The 19,436-nt window shown below is 38.8% G+C and overlaps 1 protein-coding gene across 2 annotated transcripts in view; it reads left to right on the forward strand.

Annotated features, from left to right (window-relative positions):
- Nucleotides 1-19,436, forward strand: part of tesk2 (testis associated actin remodelling kinase 2) — a 110,908-nt gene that overhangs the window by 40,645 nt on the left and 50,827 nt on the right. Inside the window, exons 3-5 of one of the 2 annotated variants that reach the window (XM_080195403.1) lie at nucleotides 2,751-2,872; nucleotides 9,687-9,735; nucleotides 18,315-18,461. In XM_080195403.1, the coding sequence (XP_080051529.1) occupies nucleotides 2,751-2,872; nucleotides 9,687-9,735; nucleotides 18,315-18,461 (318 nt within the window). The remainder of the gene's footprint in view (nucleotides 1-2,750; nucleotides 2,873-9,686; nucleotides 9,736-18,314; nucleotides 18,462-19,436) is intronic. The other variant, XM_080195404.1, reaches the window with a different exon arrangement.

Genomic DNA, 19,436 nt, shown 5'->3' on the forward strand with positions numbered 1-19,436 from the left:
CCTGTTTAAATAATTTCATTTAATGTGTATTGTTCACTTCAATGCAAGTTTTGTCTGGATAAGTGAATGGGAATCATTGGACATGACAAACAAGTACTAGTCTCAGACTCATCTCAACAGTTGCCTGGTTTCAGCCTTCCAAGGAAAGAGTGGTTCACCCTCAACAGGTTCAATACCGGCCACATCCCTACTTGGCAAACCTCCACTGATGGGGCATTAGTACCAGGCCCCAATGTGCCTGTGGGAGAGAGCAAACTATGCAGTGTCCAATCCATAGACACAGTGAAGGCCTGTTTGCACTCAACACAGGACCGGAAAAATACTGCTTTGCTTAGGGACTTTGCATTTGCTAAATAAAGAAAATTTCACCACGCACTATTTTTATTGAATTTAATGTGCCATATTTCTGCCCATCATCCAGCTTTTGTCCTCTTCATATTGATCCACCTCATTGTTAACTGCTTCCTAGTTTCAGGTTTTCTGCAAATTGTAAAATTGTGCGCTGCACCCCCAAGACCAAATCATCATTAATATTTACTGAAAATGGTAATGACCCTGGTACTTGGAGGGGGGGCTGTCTACTCTATCAAGCCCTCAAAGAATTTAATGTATTCAAATCAAATCACTTTTCATTCTTTTAAACTCTAGAGCATATAGGCTATTTTATTCAATCTTTCTTGTTCAGAATCCCAGGAATTAATCCAATGAACTTTTGCACGTGGTTTGAGGCAGTTGTATTCTTCCTATGGTAAGAAGACCAAAACTGTATACATTGGTCCTGGTGAGTGCCTGGGACAATCAACTCCTGATCGCATTACAGCCTTGGTCCAAACATGGATAAAAGAGTTGAACCTGAGCAGTGAGGCTAGAGTGACTGCCCCTAGCATTTGGCAGCATTTGACCAAGTGTGACATCGAGAAATCCTAACAAAATTCGAGTAAATGGAAATTATGGTAAGTCTCCACTGGTTGGAATTGTACCTGGTGCAATGGAAGATGGCTGTGGTTATTGGGTGCCAGTCATCTCTACTGCAAGACATTACTGCAGAAGTTCTTCAGTGTAATTTCTTGGGCCTAACCATCTTCATATGTTTCATTTTCTCCATAATAAGGTCAGAAATGGGAATGTTCCCTGATAGTTAAGTGTTCAGAACCATTTGCAACTCCTCAGACACTGAGGCATTCTTTGTCCATATGCAGCAAGACATGGATGACATTTGGGCTTGGCTGACGAATGTCAAGAACTGTGTGTGCCGCAATTGCCAGGCAGTAAATGCTTCCGACAAGATCGAATCTTAGCATGTCCACTTGATATTAAATATCATTACCATTGCAGAGACCCTTGCATTAACATTCTGGGGATTACTGTTGACCAGGAATTTAACTAACTCAACTAGCCATATAAATATTGTGATTATAAGAACAGGTCAGAGATTGGGAATTCTGCAGCAAGGAACTCGTCTGTTGACTCCCTAAAGCCTGTCTACCATCAACAAGGCACAAATCAGGAGTGCCAAGAAATACTCCCCACTTGTCTGGATGGAGTGTCACTCTGATGACACTCAAAAACCCTTGACACCATCTAGGCCAGAGCAATCTGCTTGATCAGTGCTCCATCCACCGCCACTTTAAACATTCACTTCCACCACTACCAATACAGAGTGTTAGCCATACGCAGATGCACTGCAGCAAATCGTCAAGACTTCTTCGACAGCACCTTTCAAATCTGTGACCTCTACCACTTAGAAGGACACCTGCAGTTATCCCTCTATGCTACACCAACCCCTAACTATACTGCTGTCCCTTCAGTCATTGGTGCAAAAACCTGGGATTCCCTTTCTAACAGCACTGTATGTTTACCTACACCAGATGGACTGCTGCGGTTCTCACCACCACCTTGATAATCGGGGATGAGCAGCAAATGCTGGCCTTTCCTGTACTGATCACATGCCATGATAGGATTTTTAAAAAGTGTGATTTCACCTAAATGCTATATAATTGCAAGATTTCCTTGCTCTTGTGCTCCAAACTCCCTATAGTAAAAGCTAACATACCATTTGCCTTTTTAATTGTTTGTTGTATCTACATATTAATGTTCTGTGAATTTTATGTGTAAGGACCTCTGAATCTTGTTGGATGTCAACAAATTGTGGTGTCTTGGCTTTGAAAAAAAGATTTATTTTCCATTCTTTCTGCTAAAGTTCTACACACCCCCACAATTATTTCACGTGTCATCTTGTCCAATCACATAACTGGTCTATGTTCCTCTGAAACCTCTTTCCATCCTCTACAGTCAGACCCCTCAACAAAGTTACCAATACAGATTGTAAATAACTGAGACCCAAGCACAGATCCTTGTGGCACTACATCTGTTTGCAGCCTGTCATCCCAAAAGTGACCCATTTATTCCTACTCTGTTTTCTGTCTGTTTAACCAGTCTCAATCTGTGTTAATATTTGACTCCCAATTCCATCCATAAGCTCTAACCTTGTGTAAAACCTCTTGTGAATTCTCTAATCTATTCTCTGTACTGTCTTTGCCTTCTTGCTCCTTTTACACTTCTCTGAACTTTATATATTCACTATCAAACTGATGTCTGTCACACGTTGGTATAGTTTTGCCACATGCCCAGGAGTTTCAAGCATTACCTTTTTTAATCTTTCTCTTTGTCTTGCCTTCCCGTAGATTGGATGTGTAGATCTGGTTTCATCCTTTTGAAGTTACATCTATAGTTTTTTTAAAATTTTATAGGTGCGGCACAGAACATCAGGCCAAGTAATGGCACTGAAGATGAACAAGCAGATTAGCAACAGAGCAAATATGTTGCGGGAAGTGCAATTAATGAATCGTCTTTCTCATCCCAACATTCTCAGGTATTTAAACAGGAATTGGTCAAACCAGTAGTTCTGAAGGGAATTCATTTTCTAAAATGTTTAAGCTGTTCCAGGGTTGCTAATCAAAGGTTCAGTCAATTTTATTTTAATTTTCACGTATTCCTCCTTTAGTTGACTGAAGTTAACTTTGGTCGGATTGTTTTTCTTTGCAAGTGGCATACATAAAAAAAAGAGTTAAAATTCTTTATTTTTGTTTTAATAAAATGTAATTTTTAATAACTCCTGAAAGGCATTGAGCATTATCTTTGTATGCATTTATCTGTTTTAACCCCTCCAGTGATTGATAGGTTTGTACCTTGGTGTTAGAAATTAAATATGAAAAATGAATTACTGCTGTTGGACATTTTCTCTCAATTTCCTCACTACTTCTGGGTATGTCAATGAGCAGACTTAACAGATGTGGCAACCCGAATATCAGATAATACTGCATGTTTGTACATGTGCAGCTACTTCTATGTAGCTGTCAACATTGTGGAATTTCTTCCATGTTGTAACTGAGATGGATTTTATGTAATCAGTAGTTCCCCCTTCATATTGCAGAGGAGTTTCTGTTTGAAAAAGTGTTTTAACTTAGAGGCATCATTTTCAACACATATTTATTTAATTTTGTCTCATCATCATTTGAGATGTTTTGAGGCAAGCTAAATGAAGTGTGACTGAAACGAAATGTGACAGAAATTCAAAGAAAATGTTTAAATTTTGTTTTAGAAATATGGAAAGTCAAAGTTTTCTCTAGTTTGTGAGATTCACCGATTGAGGCTGATGATTTCTGAAGGGAGAGTCATACCCCACAATGTAATTATATTTTCATTGCATGGAATTGATAATTGATCCAAAATAAAAACTCTAAAATCGATAATTGTGTGGAACAAAAAAAATTTTTTTCACCAATTTTGGCTTAAGGGAGTTGAAATACAATTGGTTCTCAAAACTAAATCTGAACAAATATCTATTATCTGGATCATTTCAGTTATTCTGGTGAATTTTCTTGGAGCTCCCGCTACCAACACCATAATGTCGCGTAAACACAATTTGCAATATAGGTATGATGGGGGAGTTGGAGAAGTTCCAGTGAAATTCATGTCGTGTAATCTGAAAAGGAGGATTAACAACGTCTGAACAGATGAGATCTATGGTGGGTTTGTGGGTGACATGTAATTTAAGTCTTTTCACTCACCTGTTAAAATTCAAAATTGGTTATAGTTTTAGAGAATCACCTCATTGGTTGCTCAGCCCCCGCTGCAAATGAGGACAGAGAATTTGGCACTCAGCTAAATTTCTGTTTGCTGCAGCCGAACCAAAAAATGCCACCAACATGAAAGGCCATAAGATTCTGCTCATTCTTTGTGTTGATTGTAGTTCATGAACTGTGAAGTGGCAAATGATTTGATATTCTCTTCAACTGCCTTAAAGTATCTTTAATTAGAGCAGAAGTTCATCTTGAGCTTGTTCTGAAATTCAATTTGGCTGACGTATAACTCATTTCCTTGACCTGCTTTTGATCCATTTCCCTCAATACTCTTAGTTGACAATGATCTGTTGAAAATTCCAGTTGACCGGTCTTATAATAGAACTTGCTGTTCTATTGTTTGTCAGTAATTTTCTCCAGTTTAATTTTCCTAATCCCATATTTATTCAAATAAAATGACTATTTTTTTCCCATTTTATTATTTTGACCTTTCCCGACGTGTTCTTTTCAGTCTTTAACTTTAACTTAAACTTCATTGTATGTGCTTATTAAATTTAACTTAAACCTCATTATATGCTGTTGCCAAGTTGCTCTGCTATATTTATTTCTCTCATCTATTCTGGTTAATATCCCGTTATCAGATCAGCTGTGCTACCTCTTTTTTCCTTTTTATCTGTTTGCAATAAATTTTGCCATAAACCACAAGAAATAGGAACAGAGGTGGGCTCTTCAGCCCCTCAAGCCTGTTCAATCATTAACTGGGATCATGGATGTTCCGACATTCCTCGTGTCCATTTTCCTACCTGCTTCCCCAAGACTGATGACATGTCCTGTGAATTTGAGCCCATTTCTCCCACACCAATCTCGGAGCCACGCATTTACCTCTTTAATCTTATTAACCCAGTGCAAATTAGATTGTGGCTGTGGTAGTAATCTGGAGATTATTACCTTTTTGGTTCTACCTTTTAATATAGCCCCAGCTGCTCATATTCCCTCAGCACTCTCTCGTTTCCTTCTGTATGAACAGTATGCTCCGTCTATATAGCGCAAGAAAGAATACTTATTATTGATACGTGTAAGGAACACTACCTATGGGACTCCTTATTCTGGTCGCAGAGAACAATGTCTATGCCCTTAATAATACTATCTCTGATTATGACTACATTTCTCTTCTTCCCCTCTCTTCCCTTATGGTCCCATGCCTGTTCATGTACAGAGCAAGAATCTCAAACTGTTGGACAAGGGCTGAGGCTCCTACAGTCTTACTTCATGGATCCCTCTACCTATCTCACTCACAGTCAGACCCTCCTGTCCCTGACCACAGGTCAAATTCAAGGCTGTTTATCTAAGAGGTGTGACTGCCTCCTGAAACACTGCAACATATCAGGAAGGTGAAGAGGTACTTGGAAGCTGTTAAGAGTTAAGAGTTCAGACTCCAGCTCATCAACTTGGAGCCGGAGTTTCTCCAGCAACCAACATTTAGTACAGATGTGTCCACAACGGAGTCCACCAGCTCCACATCGTGCAGGTGAAATACATCTCCTGGCCTTCCATCCTATTTTATTTAATTAGCTTTTAATTTGTTTTTTTTCCAATTTTCAATTAATTTTAAGCTTTTTAATCTGTAAAATACTTCTTATTACCTTTAACCTGAAATCAATTTAGAATAGCTAATTCAACACAGCAGATACTTATCAGCCAACGAAACTACCGTTTTCCTATGATGTATCCTTGCCACGAAACAGGAAACCCCATTGACAGTCGTGTGATCACAAGATCCCATTGCCAGTGGGTGATATGCCACCTCCCACTGTTGCCAAGCATGCTGCAGAGGGGGAGAAAAATCCTACCCAGGACCTTTATTTTTGAAAAAGGAGCTTTTCTGGACTGTGAACCAAATTTGAATGTAGACCTCAGTTAAAGTTAATTTATTAGTCACAAGTAAGGCGTACATTAACACTGCAATGAAGTTACTGTGTAATCCCCGAGTCACCACACTTCGGCGCCTGTTTGGGTCAATGCACCTAATCAGCACATCTTTCAGACTGTGGGAGGAAACCCACGCAGACATGGGGAGAACCTGCAAACTCCACACAAACAGTGATCCAAACTGGGAATGGAACCCAGGTCCCTGGTGCTGAGAGGCAGCAGTGCTAGCCACTGTACTGCCTTTAGTGCTTGTCCAGGAAACCTGTATTTTACTGACACCTTGGGGTTTGGTATAAGTCATTTTTTTGTTTGCAGTGCCCTTATTACACAATTGAATGGAGAACTCTTTACCCACATCCATAGTGGCAGAGTTACAACTCTGCCCTTGGGTTACGTTCAAGCAGTTGATTTCAAAGAGAGTGGCTTCTTTGCCTCTACTTTTACTAACACTTCATGCAGCCTGAATTAACTTCAAGCATATGAGAGTAGGAAGGAAGCAAGATGCAAAGGGAAGTGTCAGTGCTTCAGACTCTGGAAAAATCCAGAGACAACGCCTTTTGCAACATGTTATTGGAACACAACAAGTATTTCGTTACTTATCTATTTAGTGCCTTAAGTGTATTAAAATATTCCAAGATGCTTGGGAGGAGTCGCTCAGGCATCAGAATTCTGGGAGATATGGGGCTGAGAGATCGTTGGCAGACAAGTCACCTGATCAAACCTCTGGAAGTGCTTACAGCCAGATTTTACAAAGAAACATAAAAAATAGATGCAGGAGATAGTTAGTTACAATTGAGCTGCTAATATACGAACGTACAAATTCAGTGCAGGAATTGGCCACTCGGCTCCTTGAATCTGCTCTGCCATTCAATAAAATCATGGCTGATCTGATTGTAATCTCAACCCGACATCCCACCTACTCCCAATAATCTTTCACCTCATTGCTTATCAAGAATTTCTCTTAAAAGTATTCAGAATCTCCATTGCCTTTTGAGGAAGTGTGTGCCAAAAATTCACAACCCTCAGAGTAAACTCTCTTCATCGCTGTCTTAAATGGCTAACTCCTTATTCAGCGCCCTGCCCCAGTTCTAGATTCTCCCACAAAAGGAAACATCATTTCCACATCCAAATTCCAGAACTACCCTTTTGTAATTCATGGCTAGGGCATCCAGATCCCTCTATCTCAGAGCTCTGCCGTGTTTCACCATTTAGATAATTTTTTTTATTCTCCTTGCCAAATGGATAGTTTTGCATTTGCCCACATTCTACTCCATTGGCCAGAATCTCTCTTTGAATTGTCACAATTAACAGCTGCAGCATGGAAGAAAGGAGTGTCATACAAGGCTGGTTCTGTAAAGCATTAATTCCCTGCATCATTTGGCTGAGATCTCCTAGGCATCCTGGCTCTGTCAGCTGCTACCTTGCCGTGTGCAGATCTCTGAATCTGAACATCCTTCTGCCAATGTAAAAGGACCCTGGATGGCAATTAATGTGGAAGTTCAAACAAGGAGAAAGTGAACTTGAAATCATACCATGTTGGTAAGGCTCAAGAATTGGGCACAATCCCAAGTTTAAAACAAAAAGTAGGAACACTAGGAAATGCAGCCAGTTTTAAGATATTTGGCTCATGTGGTTTACCTTTCAAAGTCCATTTTGAAAGTTAGGACACCTGTCAGTAAAGGAAATCTGATGCAAGACTCTTGTGTACCCCTAAGTTATATATTTCATAGTGTTTGATTGTCTTAATAGGTGTCTTTTTTTTTTACAGGTATCAGTATCTTGGGAGTGTCAGTTTATTCAACTTTCACTTTTTACATTGTTCAATGTGCGTCCTACTTTTGTAGGCACTGATATTCTTCCAGCATGTAGTAAATGATACAGGACTAGACTGGGAACATACAACATTTGTCGTAGGCTGTTGAGTGCTTTAATTTGTATTACAATGTAATGTGACTTTACCAGTGCCAGTTGGCAGTTGTCCTGGAATGAATTTGGGCCATTTTCCTTTGTGCACTAAGCTCTTGAAAATCTTGCTATCCATTTTGACTGCCTGGGTTCCAAACTATTCTCCAATCACAACACATACTAAGTATAATATCTGCTGGGGTTTTGTTTAATTGCTTCATTAATTGTACAATCTATATTGGATTGATTGTTTCTGTTTTAGTAAGGCTGTATTGAACCTCCAGGTATTTGACATTGCTTTGTTGGAGAAGAGTACTACCCAAACTGTACTTAATACCTCTTATTGGTCTAAATTTGATGAATTTGGTTCAACTGATCAAAAGTTTATAAACAAACTGGAGATCCTGAGTTATATTATCTGTGATGGGTTGCATTTTATATTTGAGTGACTTTATTCATATATAAGTTGTGAATATATATAATAGATCTTCTAGTCTACTTCACATACTATTAATTATATTTTGCCTTCTGAACTTAACATTACTTGTTTTGATGTTAGTTGGAGTGATTTGTGTTTGCCAATTTTCTTTTAGCTTTTGGTGATGTCAGGAGAATTGAGAATATTTTTTCTTTCCAACTTGTGCGATTTGATGGTTCACAAGGCTACATTTTCCTGTAAAAGTTTAGATTAGCTTTACATGGTTCTGCACCTCTAATTTGGTATTCAAATTCACATTAGTGTGCATAAGTTTAAATACAAAGCCAGCTATCACTCAGAAATATGGAGACTAGAAGCAAGAGTAGGCCATTTGGCCCTTCGAACCTGCTCTGCCTTTCATTTTGATCATCGTTGATCATCGGATTCTATATGCTTATTCTTCCCTCCCTCTATCCTTTGATCCCTTTAGTCGTATCTAATTTCTTCTTGAAATCAGACAACGTTTTGGCCTGAACTACCTTCTGTGGTAGTGAATTCCATGCATTCACTTCTGGGTGAAGAGATTTCTCCTCAGTCCTAGAAGGTTTATGTCGTATCCTCAAACTATGACCTCTAGTTCTGGACTCCCCCACCATTAGGAACATTCTTTCTGGATTTTGTAAGTAAGCAAATTGATCACATTTTTAGTATTTTATAACTAGTAATTTTTCCTGTAGTTTGCATTTGCTTAAAATAACCTCAAATGCCAGAAGGATGAAGGTAATACAATATATAAATTAACAGCACTTCCAAGGGTGAGTTTGTATCATGGTACAGTTTCTACCCCAGTGCATTTGTACGGAATCGTGAGGGTCTGTTGTTGAATCACGTGAATACTGTAACTGCAGAGTTCAGAATATTTGTTACAGCATCATTCTTTTATGTTGCAGAGAATTAAATGATATGCTGTTTTGGAAGCACTTTGTTACATGCCTGTATTAAGTTGGTTTTTTAATATTGAATTTCATCACTGTGATGATATAAAAGGATGGATTTTCAAAGTAGGCTTATGGTACATAATTAACAAATTTGATAGAATCCAGAGATGGTGCCTGTTTACAATGATATGTTTTTGTTAATCCTCTCTTTAGCACCATGGGATTTTTTTCTGTGTTTAAGGCACTTTATAGTACAACTTGTTTTACCCTTCCCATTTGAATGTTATGACTGCTCTTCAAATACAATTTATAAATTAACCCTGTGTTACTTTTGCAAGGCTTTTATTTGTGGCCCCTTCTTGTGATGTACTTCAAATATGGCAAGTTGTTTATAATTCATTTTTTGTTTTGTAGATTTATGGGTGTTTGCGTTCATGAAGGCCAACTGCATGCATTAACTGAAGTAAGTTGCTGGGTTTCATAGTAATGCTATTATATGAATAATTTTATGGGATACAATAGTGTAATAGTTGGATTACTAGTCCAATAATCCAGAGAATGCAAGTGATATCCAACTAGTGCAATTTGAGAATCTTCGTTTTTAGTTTAAATCTAAATTTAAATAGAATTGGAAGTAAAAAGCTAGCGTCAGTAAATGTAGCATGAAGTTATTAGATTGCCATGTAAACCCAAATGTTTCACTCATGTCCTTTAGGAAGGGAAACCTGCTGCCTTTACCCAGTCTAGCCTACATGTGATGCCAAACTTATTGCCTCTTAACTGCTCCCTGAGTTGACCTAGCAAGCCATCAAAGGGAAGTTAGATTTAGATATTAAGTACTGAATTGACAATTTTACCTGAGCAATGGGGATACCTGGTATAGGATTTAGGGAACTTCAACTTTCTTTACTACTTGATGTGAGCAATAATTATCAACGTGGATTGCTTTCTAATACTCTCAACACTTGTTGCTCATTTTAATAAGCATGAAAATTGACAAATATCTTGAAATAATTTTGTATTTGGTCCCCAAAATAAACAATGCTTTAGTGTCTATTATGAGATTGGAACAGAGTCCACGTATTTGGAAGATAGTGTACACAACCATCCAGATCTTGGATGTTGCGTTACAGCCTTGTTATATATACATCTTTGATAGTTACTACTAAAAGCTGCGATTACAGCTGTCATGTTTTGAAATGTGGTTACATTTTGGGTAAAATAGATATTGATACAACTACTTTGTCTAAATTTTTTAAGAATTATGGGAATAACAACTCATTGTTTTTCAATCTTGCTCAACATCATCCATACATTGCATGAACAAATCTAGATTGCTGTTGATCATTGTGGACTCTCAAATCTCAAATGTTGGTTAACATGTTTTGATATCTGAAGGTAAAGGGTCTCTTATATGAAGTTCTCTCTCGCTCTTACATTTCCCTTTTTATTAATGTAACAATATTAATTGTGACATATTGACATTCATCACCATTGAACCAACTACAAGAGGAAACATTGCATTTTCCTCTGTTGGAAACTATTTTGATTGTTGAATTAGCTGGTTTAGAATTCTTCACCAGAGCTTCACAAATGCATATAATGCTAGTTATTCAGCACTGTTTGTTTTACCTGTATGGTAAACTTGCAGCTATATCATCCTTATACTAGGAGTTGACATCTGTAAGAGAGAATTTTCTAAAAGATTGCATACTGATCTTGCTTCCAGGCCAAGTAGTGAAAATGTGTGAAAATACTGTACCAAGCTAATTTGAGGTAACTAAACTACTTGGGTCTTCAACCTTCCTGGATTCCGATGAAAATGAGGGTGTAGCCTGCTGGTAAATATACTGGACAAGAACTGTTCTACGAGTTAGTCATTGAGTATGGCCATTCGGGTCACCACCTAGCATCCCAGGGCCTTTCATCAGAGAAACTTGAACTCATCAGCCTTGTATTGAGGCAATTTTAAGTTTTGTAGCGCAGGGAATAATCCATTGTCATGCTTGGTTGAGGACTTTTGAGTTTTCATGCAGACCATGCTCCAAGGTATTGAAGATGCCATTTCTCAGTTCCATTCTTAAACCCATTTTTCTGTTCCCAACTCGAACTGGCTCATGCAAAATGCATTTAGTTCCCTTCCTTCCACCCTATTTGAGATCAGGTAATTTACAATGGACCAGAAATTGCATTCTCATCTTTTCCTGGTCTGTATATTCATTAGTCCATTGCACAGCACATCTTATCCACTGAACAAATTGATCTTTTATTTTCTGCACTCTTTTTCCTGCTGTTTCCTATTTAAGACTTGTGTGATTTGAATAACTCCACTTGCCTATAATTCTTGAAGAAAATGTATCTGGCACCTGGGTTGTTTAAGTAAGTGAGTGCTCAGTTGGTCTTGGTAGAGGAATAAAAATAGCTGGTGGGAATTCAGAGTTGTCCTAAGAGCTCTGTCTAATGAAATAATGATTTCATTACTATGCTGTAGTTCCCTTTAATAACAGGTACTGAAAAGTGCTCTTAAGTGAGTTGAGCATGGACACAGTATGATTCGGCTAAAAAGTTGAAGTATACTTTCAAATAATGGAAGGGGGGGTTAAATAATGTCATTAAAAAAACTGAGTTTATTTTAATGTAAAGTAATTCCTACATTATAGCAGTGACTATGTTTCAAAAGTTTTGATTTTCTGTAGAGCTTTGTGGGACATTCCGGTGTTATTGGAAAGCCCTAAATGAGTGTAACTTTGTTTATTTTTCATAAGCATTAACAGCCAAGAACATGATTTATCCTCCAATGTATTCAGTTAGCAGTAAATCAGAGCTTGCACTGTTTTTGATGAACAGAAAAATAACACCATGAAAACTACACTGACCCTGATTTTGGCAATTAATATAACAAGTCAGCTGTGCTCACTGTAATTAAATAGGACAGCAACTTCTGCAAACCATACATGTGTACTTAAAAACAATCAGGACATTGCTGTTCAAGTTTCTCTGCTCTCCCAGAAGTGCACTATACTGGTATCTCACTGAGCAACTCTGCATGAAGGGCATGAACTGTGGCAATTACATGATTTAAAAACCTCTGAACAAATATGCCAGAAGAAGTCAGAGTTTAAGTATTTTCTATTGTTAAACTGACTCTGGTACCAAAAATTAACTTTGCGGTCTTATTCCTTTAGACCTTAATAATTGTTGGAAAGTTTTAGAAATTAAATTTAAATCACTTCTTAATAGCTTTTTCTTTGACTTTTCTATCTCTCTCGGTCCTGTTTTTCTTTCATTATTTTGCTTTTGTACTATACACAGATGTGCAAGATGAAAAGATAGGGAGAGGCAGTATAGACTTAATGGCATAGTTCTTAGGACTGTGCAGGGAGAGAGGCATATGTTTAGATCTTTGAAGATGGCAGGACTATTGAGAATGTCATTAGAAATGAATATGGTGTCTTGAACTTCATAGATTGAGGTATTCAATACAAAAGTAGGGCAGAGCTTTGGTTTGGCCACAGCTAAAGTATTGTGCCACTTCAGGTTGGAGGATGTGTGTGCAGAGATCTACCAGAATGATTCCAGGGTTGAGGGAAACTAGCTGCAAACTTAGGTTGGAGATGCTGTTTTGTTTCTCCTTAAAAGGTGATTGAGAGGCTTTTGTTAGAAGTATACATGATTATGATCTCTCAGTTAAGATAAAGAAAAACTGTTCCTTTAGCTGATGGTAAAAGCATATTGGGCACAGATTTAAGGTTTGGAGCACAAAATGTGAGGGAATGTGAAGAAGATTTTTACACAGCAAGTGGCAATGAGCTGGAACTTGCTGCCTACAAGGGTGGTGAAAGTGAATATGTTAAATGAATTTGAAAGGAAATTGTATGGTACTTGAGGGAAACAAGTTTGTAGAGCTACAGGGGTGGAGTGGAGTAACTGGATGAACTGGATTGCTGTAAAGAGAACTAGCAAGAACGTCAGGGTGGAAGAGCCTTTTCCTGTACCTTTATGACTTTATGACTCTATGAAGTCAATGTAGTCAGTTCCCCTTTTCAGGGCAGTGGCATTATCTGACATTGTATCTTGTATGCAAAATATTAATTCTCTGGCTAATGAACTAAAGACAGAAAAAAGGACAGATTATTTTGAAATTGTACCAGTCAGCTGTAAATTGAATTTTATTTGACAGGTGGTGTGTCTGGAACAGCTCATTTTGCTTGATGGTTCATTATCTGCATGGCTAATGTTTTAATTTAATTAGCATTTCCATTCTTTTTAGTAGTTAACATATAATTTGTATGTTGGGAATTTATTTTAGACATGCATCATTTCATTCTTGAAGTCAACCAGCTGGCTATCTGGTTTCTTTAATTTGCCAGTGCAGTTTAGGATTAAATGATAGTTGAATTGCACCATTTTGAGTCTGCAGCAACCAAGCCAACAGAACATTGAACTACAGAGCCCAAACAATAAAACATATGTTGGAGAAAGTAGTTATCAAACATGGCCAGATTGTACCTTGAATGCTGTGTCCATTTCTAGCCATTGAGGAACAAGGGAGACATCCAGGTGTTAGAAACAGTTTAGTGAAAAGCCGTGAGGCATCATTAGGAAAGTTTTGAAGAAAGCTTCGGTTCTTCAGCCTTTAGGGACGTATTGGAAAGATGATTTAATTTTTCTTCTCCGTTGTGGGGTACGCCAACAAAGCAGTGAAGGGATAAGATCAATCTACTTTAAAGCGTGTGTGTGTGTGTGTGTGTGTGTGTGTGTGTGAGATAGGAGCTTTAAATTACCAAGAAAACTTAGAACTGATATCTGGAAATTGTTTTTCACATGCACCCATGGGTTTGGGTAGCTGGTAAGGTTAGCATTTAAAGCCCATTCCTAATTGTTCTTGAGCAAGTGATGGTGAGCTGCTGCAGTCCATATAGTCTTAGCATGACATAGTTATTTGGAAGGGAGTTGCAGGATTTTGATCCAGCAACAGTGATGGAATGATGATGTAGTTCTAAGTCAGAATAGTGTGTGGCTTGCAAGTGGTGGTGCTCCCATGCATCTGCCGTTCTTGTCCATGTGTATGGTAGAAGTTGTTGATTTTGAACCGCTATCAAAGGGGATATGGTAGTTTGTTGCAATGCATTTTGTAGATAGTACATATTTCATTCCTCACTGTGCACTAGTGATAGTTGAGGTGCTGATCAAGTGGTCTGCTTTGTCCTGAATGGTGTTGAGCTTCTGGCATGTTTTTGGAGCTGAACTTATCCAGTCAAGTTGGAAGTGTTTGATCAAGGACCTATTTGTGCCTTATGCTATGGTAGATGGTGGATGAGCTTTGGGAGTCGGGAGGCGAGTTACTTGCTGCAGAATTCCTAGCCTCTGATCTACTCCAGTAGCTACAGTATTTGTATGGTTGGCCCAATTCAGCTCCTGATTAGTGGTACCCACAGAATGTTAATAGTGGAAGATTTAGTGATGGTAATGTTTTTGAATCTCATAATTAGATGCTCCCTTTTTGGTATTTATCATTTCTCATTGTGTGGCATAAATGTTTTCGTAAAGGTTGTGTGGTGGGTCACTCCCACTAACACTGGTATGAACAGATAGATCTGTCACAGGTAGATTGAGGCCAAGTAGGGCTTAGTCTTGTTTGATTCGTTTGCCCCTTATTTGGTAAGCTCAGTGTAGCAGATCTGTCCTTCAGGATTTGACCAGCTGTCAGTTGTGGTACTACTGAGCCACTCTTGGTGATGATCATTGAAGTCCCTCCATCCAGAGTACATTGGGCACCCTTGCTGTTCTCTGCTCTTTCAAGTGGTGCTCAACATAAAGGAATACTGAGCCATAGAATGGTTACAGCACAGAAGGCCATATTGCCCATCAAGTCCGCTGTGGCTTCCTGCAAATGTAGTTTAGCTAGTCAACTCTCTTGTCCATTCCCTATAGCCGTACAAATATTTTCTCTTCAAATGTTCACTTCCCTTATAAAAAATCATGATTGAGTCTGCTTCCACCACACACAACTCACCAATGCTCTTTTGACATCACCTTCCAAACATCTACTACCTAGAAGGGTAAGGGTAGCAGATGCATTGGAACATCACCACCTGCAGGTACCAGCCAAGTCACGCACCATCCTGACTTAAAACTATATCACTGTTCATTGTCACCGGAAAAACATCAGAACTCTCCATTCACCTGACGAAGGGACTATCCTGAAAGCTAGTGAGTGTACTATCAAATAAATTGGTTGGCCTTAAACCTGGTGTTGTCAGACATTTGACTGTGTTTACCCCAGTCCACCGCCGGCACATCCACATCATTGTCACCGGAGCAATATCCTAAAAATCTCTTCCTAGCAGCTGTGTGGGTGCTCCTACGGCTTATGAACTTAAGTGGTTCAAGAAGGCAACTTGCCACAACCATTTCATGGGCAATTAGAGAAGGACAATAAACCCCACATTTCATGGATGATTTAAAAAAAAATTCTCAAGCAGTGCGCTCCAGATCCAAATCACCAAATGAGTAAAAATGTTTTTCCTCATGTTGCCCTTGCCTTCTGCTAATCACCTTACCTCTATGTCGTCTGGTTTTTGGCTTTCTGCCAATGGGAACTGTATCTCTCTTTGCTGTCTTTCAAACCCATGTGATTTTATACATTTTTTGGAAACCCATATGGATGTTAACAGCATTATACTCATCAGTCTTTTCTGTTAGCTCATCAAAAATCTCAATCAGGTCAATTGAACACTGCCAATAACAGATCTGTGCTGGCTATCCTTACTTAACCTACACTTGTCCAAGTGACTGCTAATTTTGTTCCAGATTATTGTTTTGAAAACCTTTACTATTATCCCCACTAGATTTAAATAGCAGGTTGTAGGTGGTAATCAGCAGGAGGGTTGAATTGACCATGTTTGACTTAATGTGCTGAGGACTCCCAGGACCATTCCCTCCTGATTATATACCTTTTGTCAGCATCTCTGATCTGTTGTTTCTGCTGGTGGGAAGAAAACTATTTGGGGCATAGGCTGCAGATACGATTCTGGGAGAATGACTATATCAGGCTGATGCTTGAGTAGTCTTTGGGACAGCTCTCTGTTTTAGCACAGTTCTCTAGCTGTTAGTGAGTAAGGGTGACTGGATTGGGTGTGTCTATGTTGAATCTGTTGTGGGAGTTCTGTTCTGTTTTATTCTTATTTGACCTTCCAATAGTAGTTTGGTGCAACTGTGTAGACAATGGCTTACTAGGCCATTTCAGAAAGTTGTTAAAAGTCAACATGTTTGTCAGCTAGACAGGGTAAGGACAGCAGATCTCTAAGTGTCATTAGTGAACCAGCACTCCGGTAGTTTTATAGTCAACGTTACTGAGATTATCTTTTTATTCTAGATTTATTTAATTTTAATTCTCATAGCTACTGTGCTGGGATTTGAATTCCTTTATCAGAGGGTTAGTCTGCGTCTCTGGATTACTCATTCAGTAACCCTATCGTGGTGCTCCTGTTATTGCATGATCTTATTAATCTGCTTTGTGCCTGACGTGGATCCATGTTCCTAATGTTAGTAACAGGCTTGAAGATGGCCCGTTCCTATTATTACAGTTCTAACTTGAGTAGCTGCTACTGTTATGGTGTTATTCGGATCTTGATTTTCTGGAGGACAGGTAGCATAGACACTGTCCAGTGACAATGTAGATGATGGGCTCTGCTGTGCCATAAGTATGATTCATCCTCAGTTCGCCCTGATATGTTCAGAATGTTTTACCAAAAGCAAAGAATGAGCTTTCTCTGTAGCTACCAACGCAAGATAGGTAATGGAGTCAGATACAGATCAGCCATCGAACAGCCCCATCCTAATCCTATTTATTTAATAAGGTTGCAGCACTGAGCAAATATACACTTAGTAAAAAGATGTTCTGTGATTTTTAGGCACAGCTTTCTTCAGTTTCCACAAGGGCGATTCTCCCAAAAGTGCTGAATTGACAGGAAAACTGTTCTAGATTGTGATAGTTCAGCTTCTCACCTGAATCTCCGCACTGTGTGCACTGAGGAGGTCCCAGTGTGAACCTCATTAAAACCCTGGGGTGGGGGAGAGAGCCTATTCTTGCCAGAGTTTGACAGTTCTGGAGCTCTGCGCATGCACAGTTGCCCCAAACTGTCAAACTGTTTGCTGGAGTCTTAGTTTATGTTCTTGGGTAATTCATATTTTAAACTCACTGTTAAAGAATACTTTAGCTGGTCTGGGATATCCAGCACACTAATGAGCAATGATAAATATCAAATTCCAGAAAAATAAATCTTCCTTGCAAGGTTAGGAACTGATTCCAGATTTTTGAATTAAGGAAGGACAGAGGGTTTGTGTGTAATTGAGAACCATAAGAGTGGGTAAAAGCAGCTTTTATAATATGAGTATATACATATATTTTTGACTTTTAGGTCATATATAAAAGAAAGATAAATTCACCCAACAAAATATGTGATTGGTGTATGACAGGATTTCTTTCCATCAGCATTCACACCCTCCATGTCACCTGGCCTGTATAATATTTTCTTCTTTCTTTTACCAATTTATTACTGCACGACATCCTGATCATCATGCCACAATAATCATCATTTCCAGCTGTACAAACTGTTTAAAAAAACCCTGAGCCTTGCCGCAGGAATATCTGTACTATTCTAATGCAGGATTTGGCTTGTACTTGCAAGGCAACTTCCTGACTTTAGCCTTGAAGTTTTTGAGATGTATCTTGATTGTTGGGCATGCCTGAAAACTGCACAGATAACCAAGTTGCTCCGTGACACTTTACTGCATCTTTTAATAACTGGTCAAAATAATGGGTTTGCAATAGCTGTGGCAGTGGTTTGTTGGGAGAGTTATTTGGAGGAAGAATTAAATTAGACAAGATTTCTTTTGGTGGTCTAATTTTTTTTTCTGTTAATAATGGTCTATATAGTAACATTTTAGACTGGAAAATAAGATCTTTATAGCTGGGAAGTGAGCACAGCATGAGACCACTTCAGATGGTGATTTCTTCTCCATGTGCTTTCTTTTCAGTACATTAATAGAGGGAACCTCGAACAGTTACTGGACAGCAGTGATCACCTGTCCTGGCGTGTCCGGGTCAAAATAGCATATGACCTTGCCTGTGGACTCAGCTACCTGCACTCGAAGGGTGTCTTTCATCGGGATTTAACTTCTAAGGTCTAGTATATGGAGTGAGAATTCAAAAATGAATGCTGTTTATTTCTTAAGGCACTATTTTAATCATATGTCACTTGGTGGGGAGTAAGACGAGTAATGCATATTAAGTCTATTTCGAAATAATTTACGAGCTAATGGAGCAGAATCACTTTATTGACAGAAGCAATTCTGCCAAACATTGCTTACGTTATTTGTTGAACACATGGGTGAAGTTTTGCTTGATTTAGGAGAATGTGTGTCTGGCATTTGTGTGTATTAAAATGTAGATTAGTGATATTGTATATGATGGTGTACTCCAACGTTGTTACAAAACTCTGGGTATCATTGCAAGGTAAGAAGTCTCACAACACCCGGTTAAAGTCCAACAGGTTTATTTGGTAGTAAACACCACTAGCTTTCGGAACGCTGTTCCTTTGTCGTGAGTGAAGAGTTCTGATCACAAACAGGGCATATAAAGGCACACAGTTTACAGAATACTTATTAGAATGCAAGTTTTTACAGCTAATCTGCTATTCAAGTCCTAAAAGTGCAGACAATGTGAATGGAGATATCCCTTTAACCTATGCTTAATGCTATGTATTGTCTCCAGACAGGGCAGTAAGTGAGATGTTGTAAGTTCAGGCAAGTCATGGGGATTGCAGATAATGTGATATGAACCCAAGATCCCAGTTGAGGCCGTCCTCATGTGTGGAACTTGGCTATCAGTTTCTGCTCAGCGACTCTGCACTGTCATTATGTCATGAAGGCCGCCTTAGAGAACGTTTACCCGAAGATCAGAGGCTGAATGCCTGTGACTGCTGAAATGTTTACCGACAGGAAGGGAATAGTCTTGCATGGTGATTGTCGAGTGCTGTTCATTCATCCATTGTCATAGTGTCTGCATGGTCTCCCCATGTACCATGCCTTGGGACATCCTTTCCTGCAATGTATTAGGTAGACGTTGGCCGAGTTGCACGAGTGTGTGCCATGTACATG

This window comes from Carcharhinus amblyrhynchos, chromosome 9 (genome assembly GCF_965287045.1).
Source record: "Carcharhinus amblyrhynchos chromosome 9, sCarAmb.v2.hapA, whole genome shotgun sequence".
Lineage (NCBI taxonomy): Eukaryota > Metazoa > Chordata > Chondrichthyes > Carcharhiniformes > Carcharhinidae > Carcharhinus > Carcharhinus amblyrhynchos.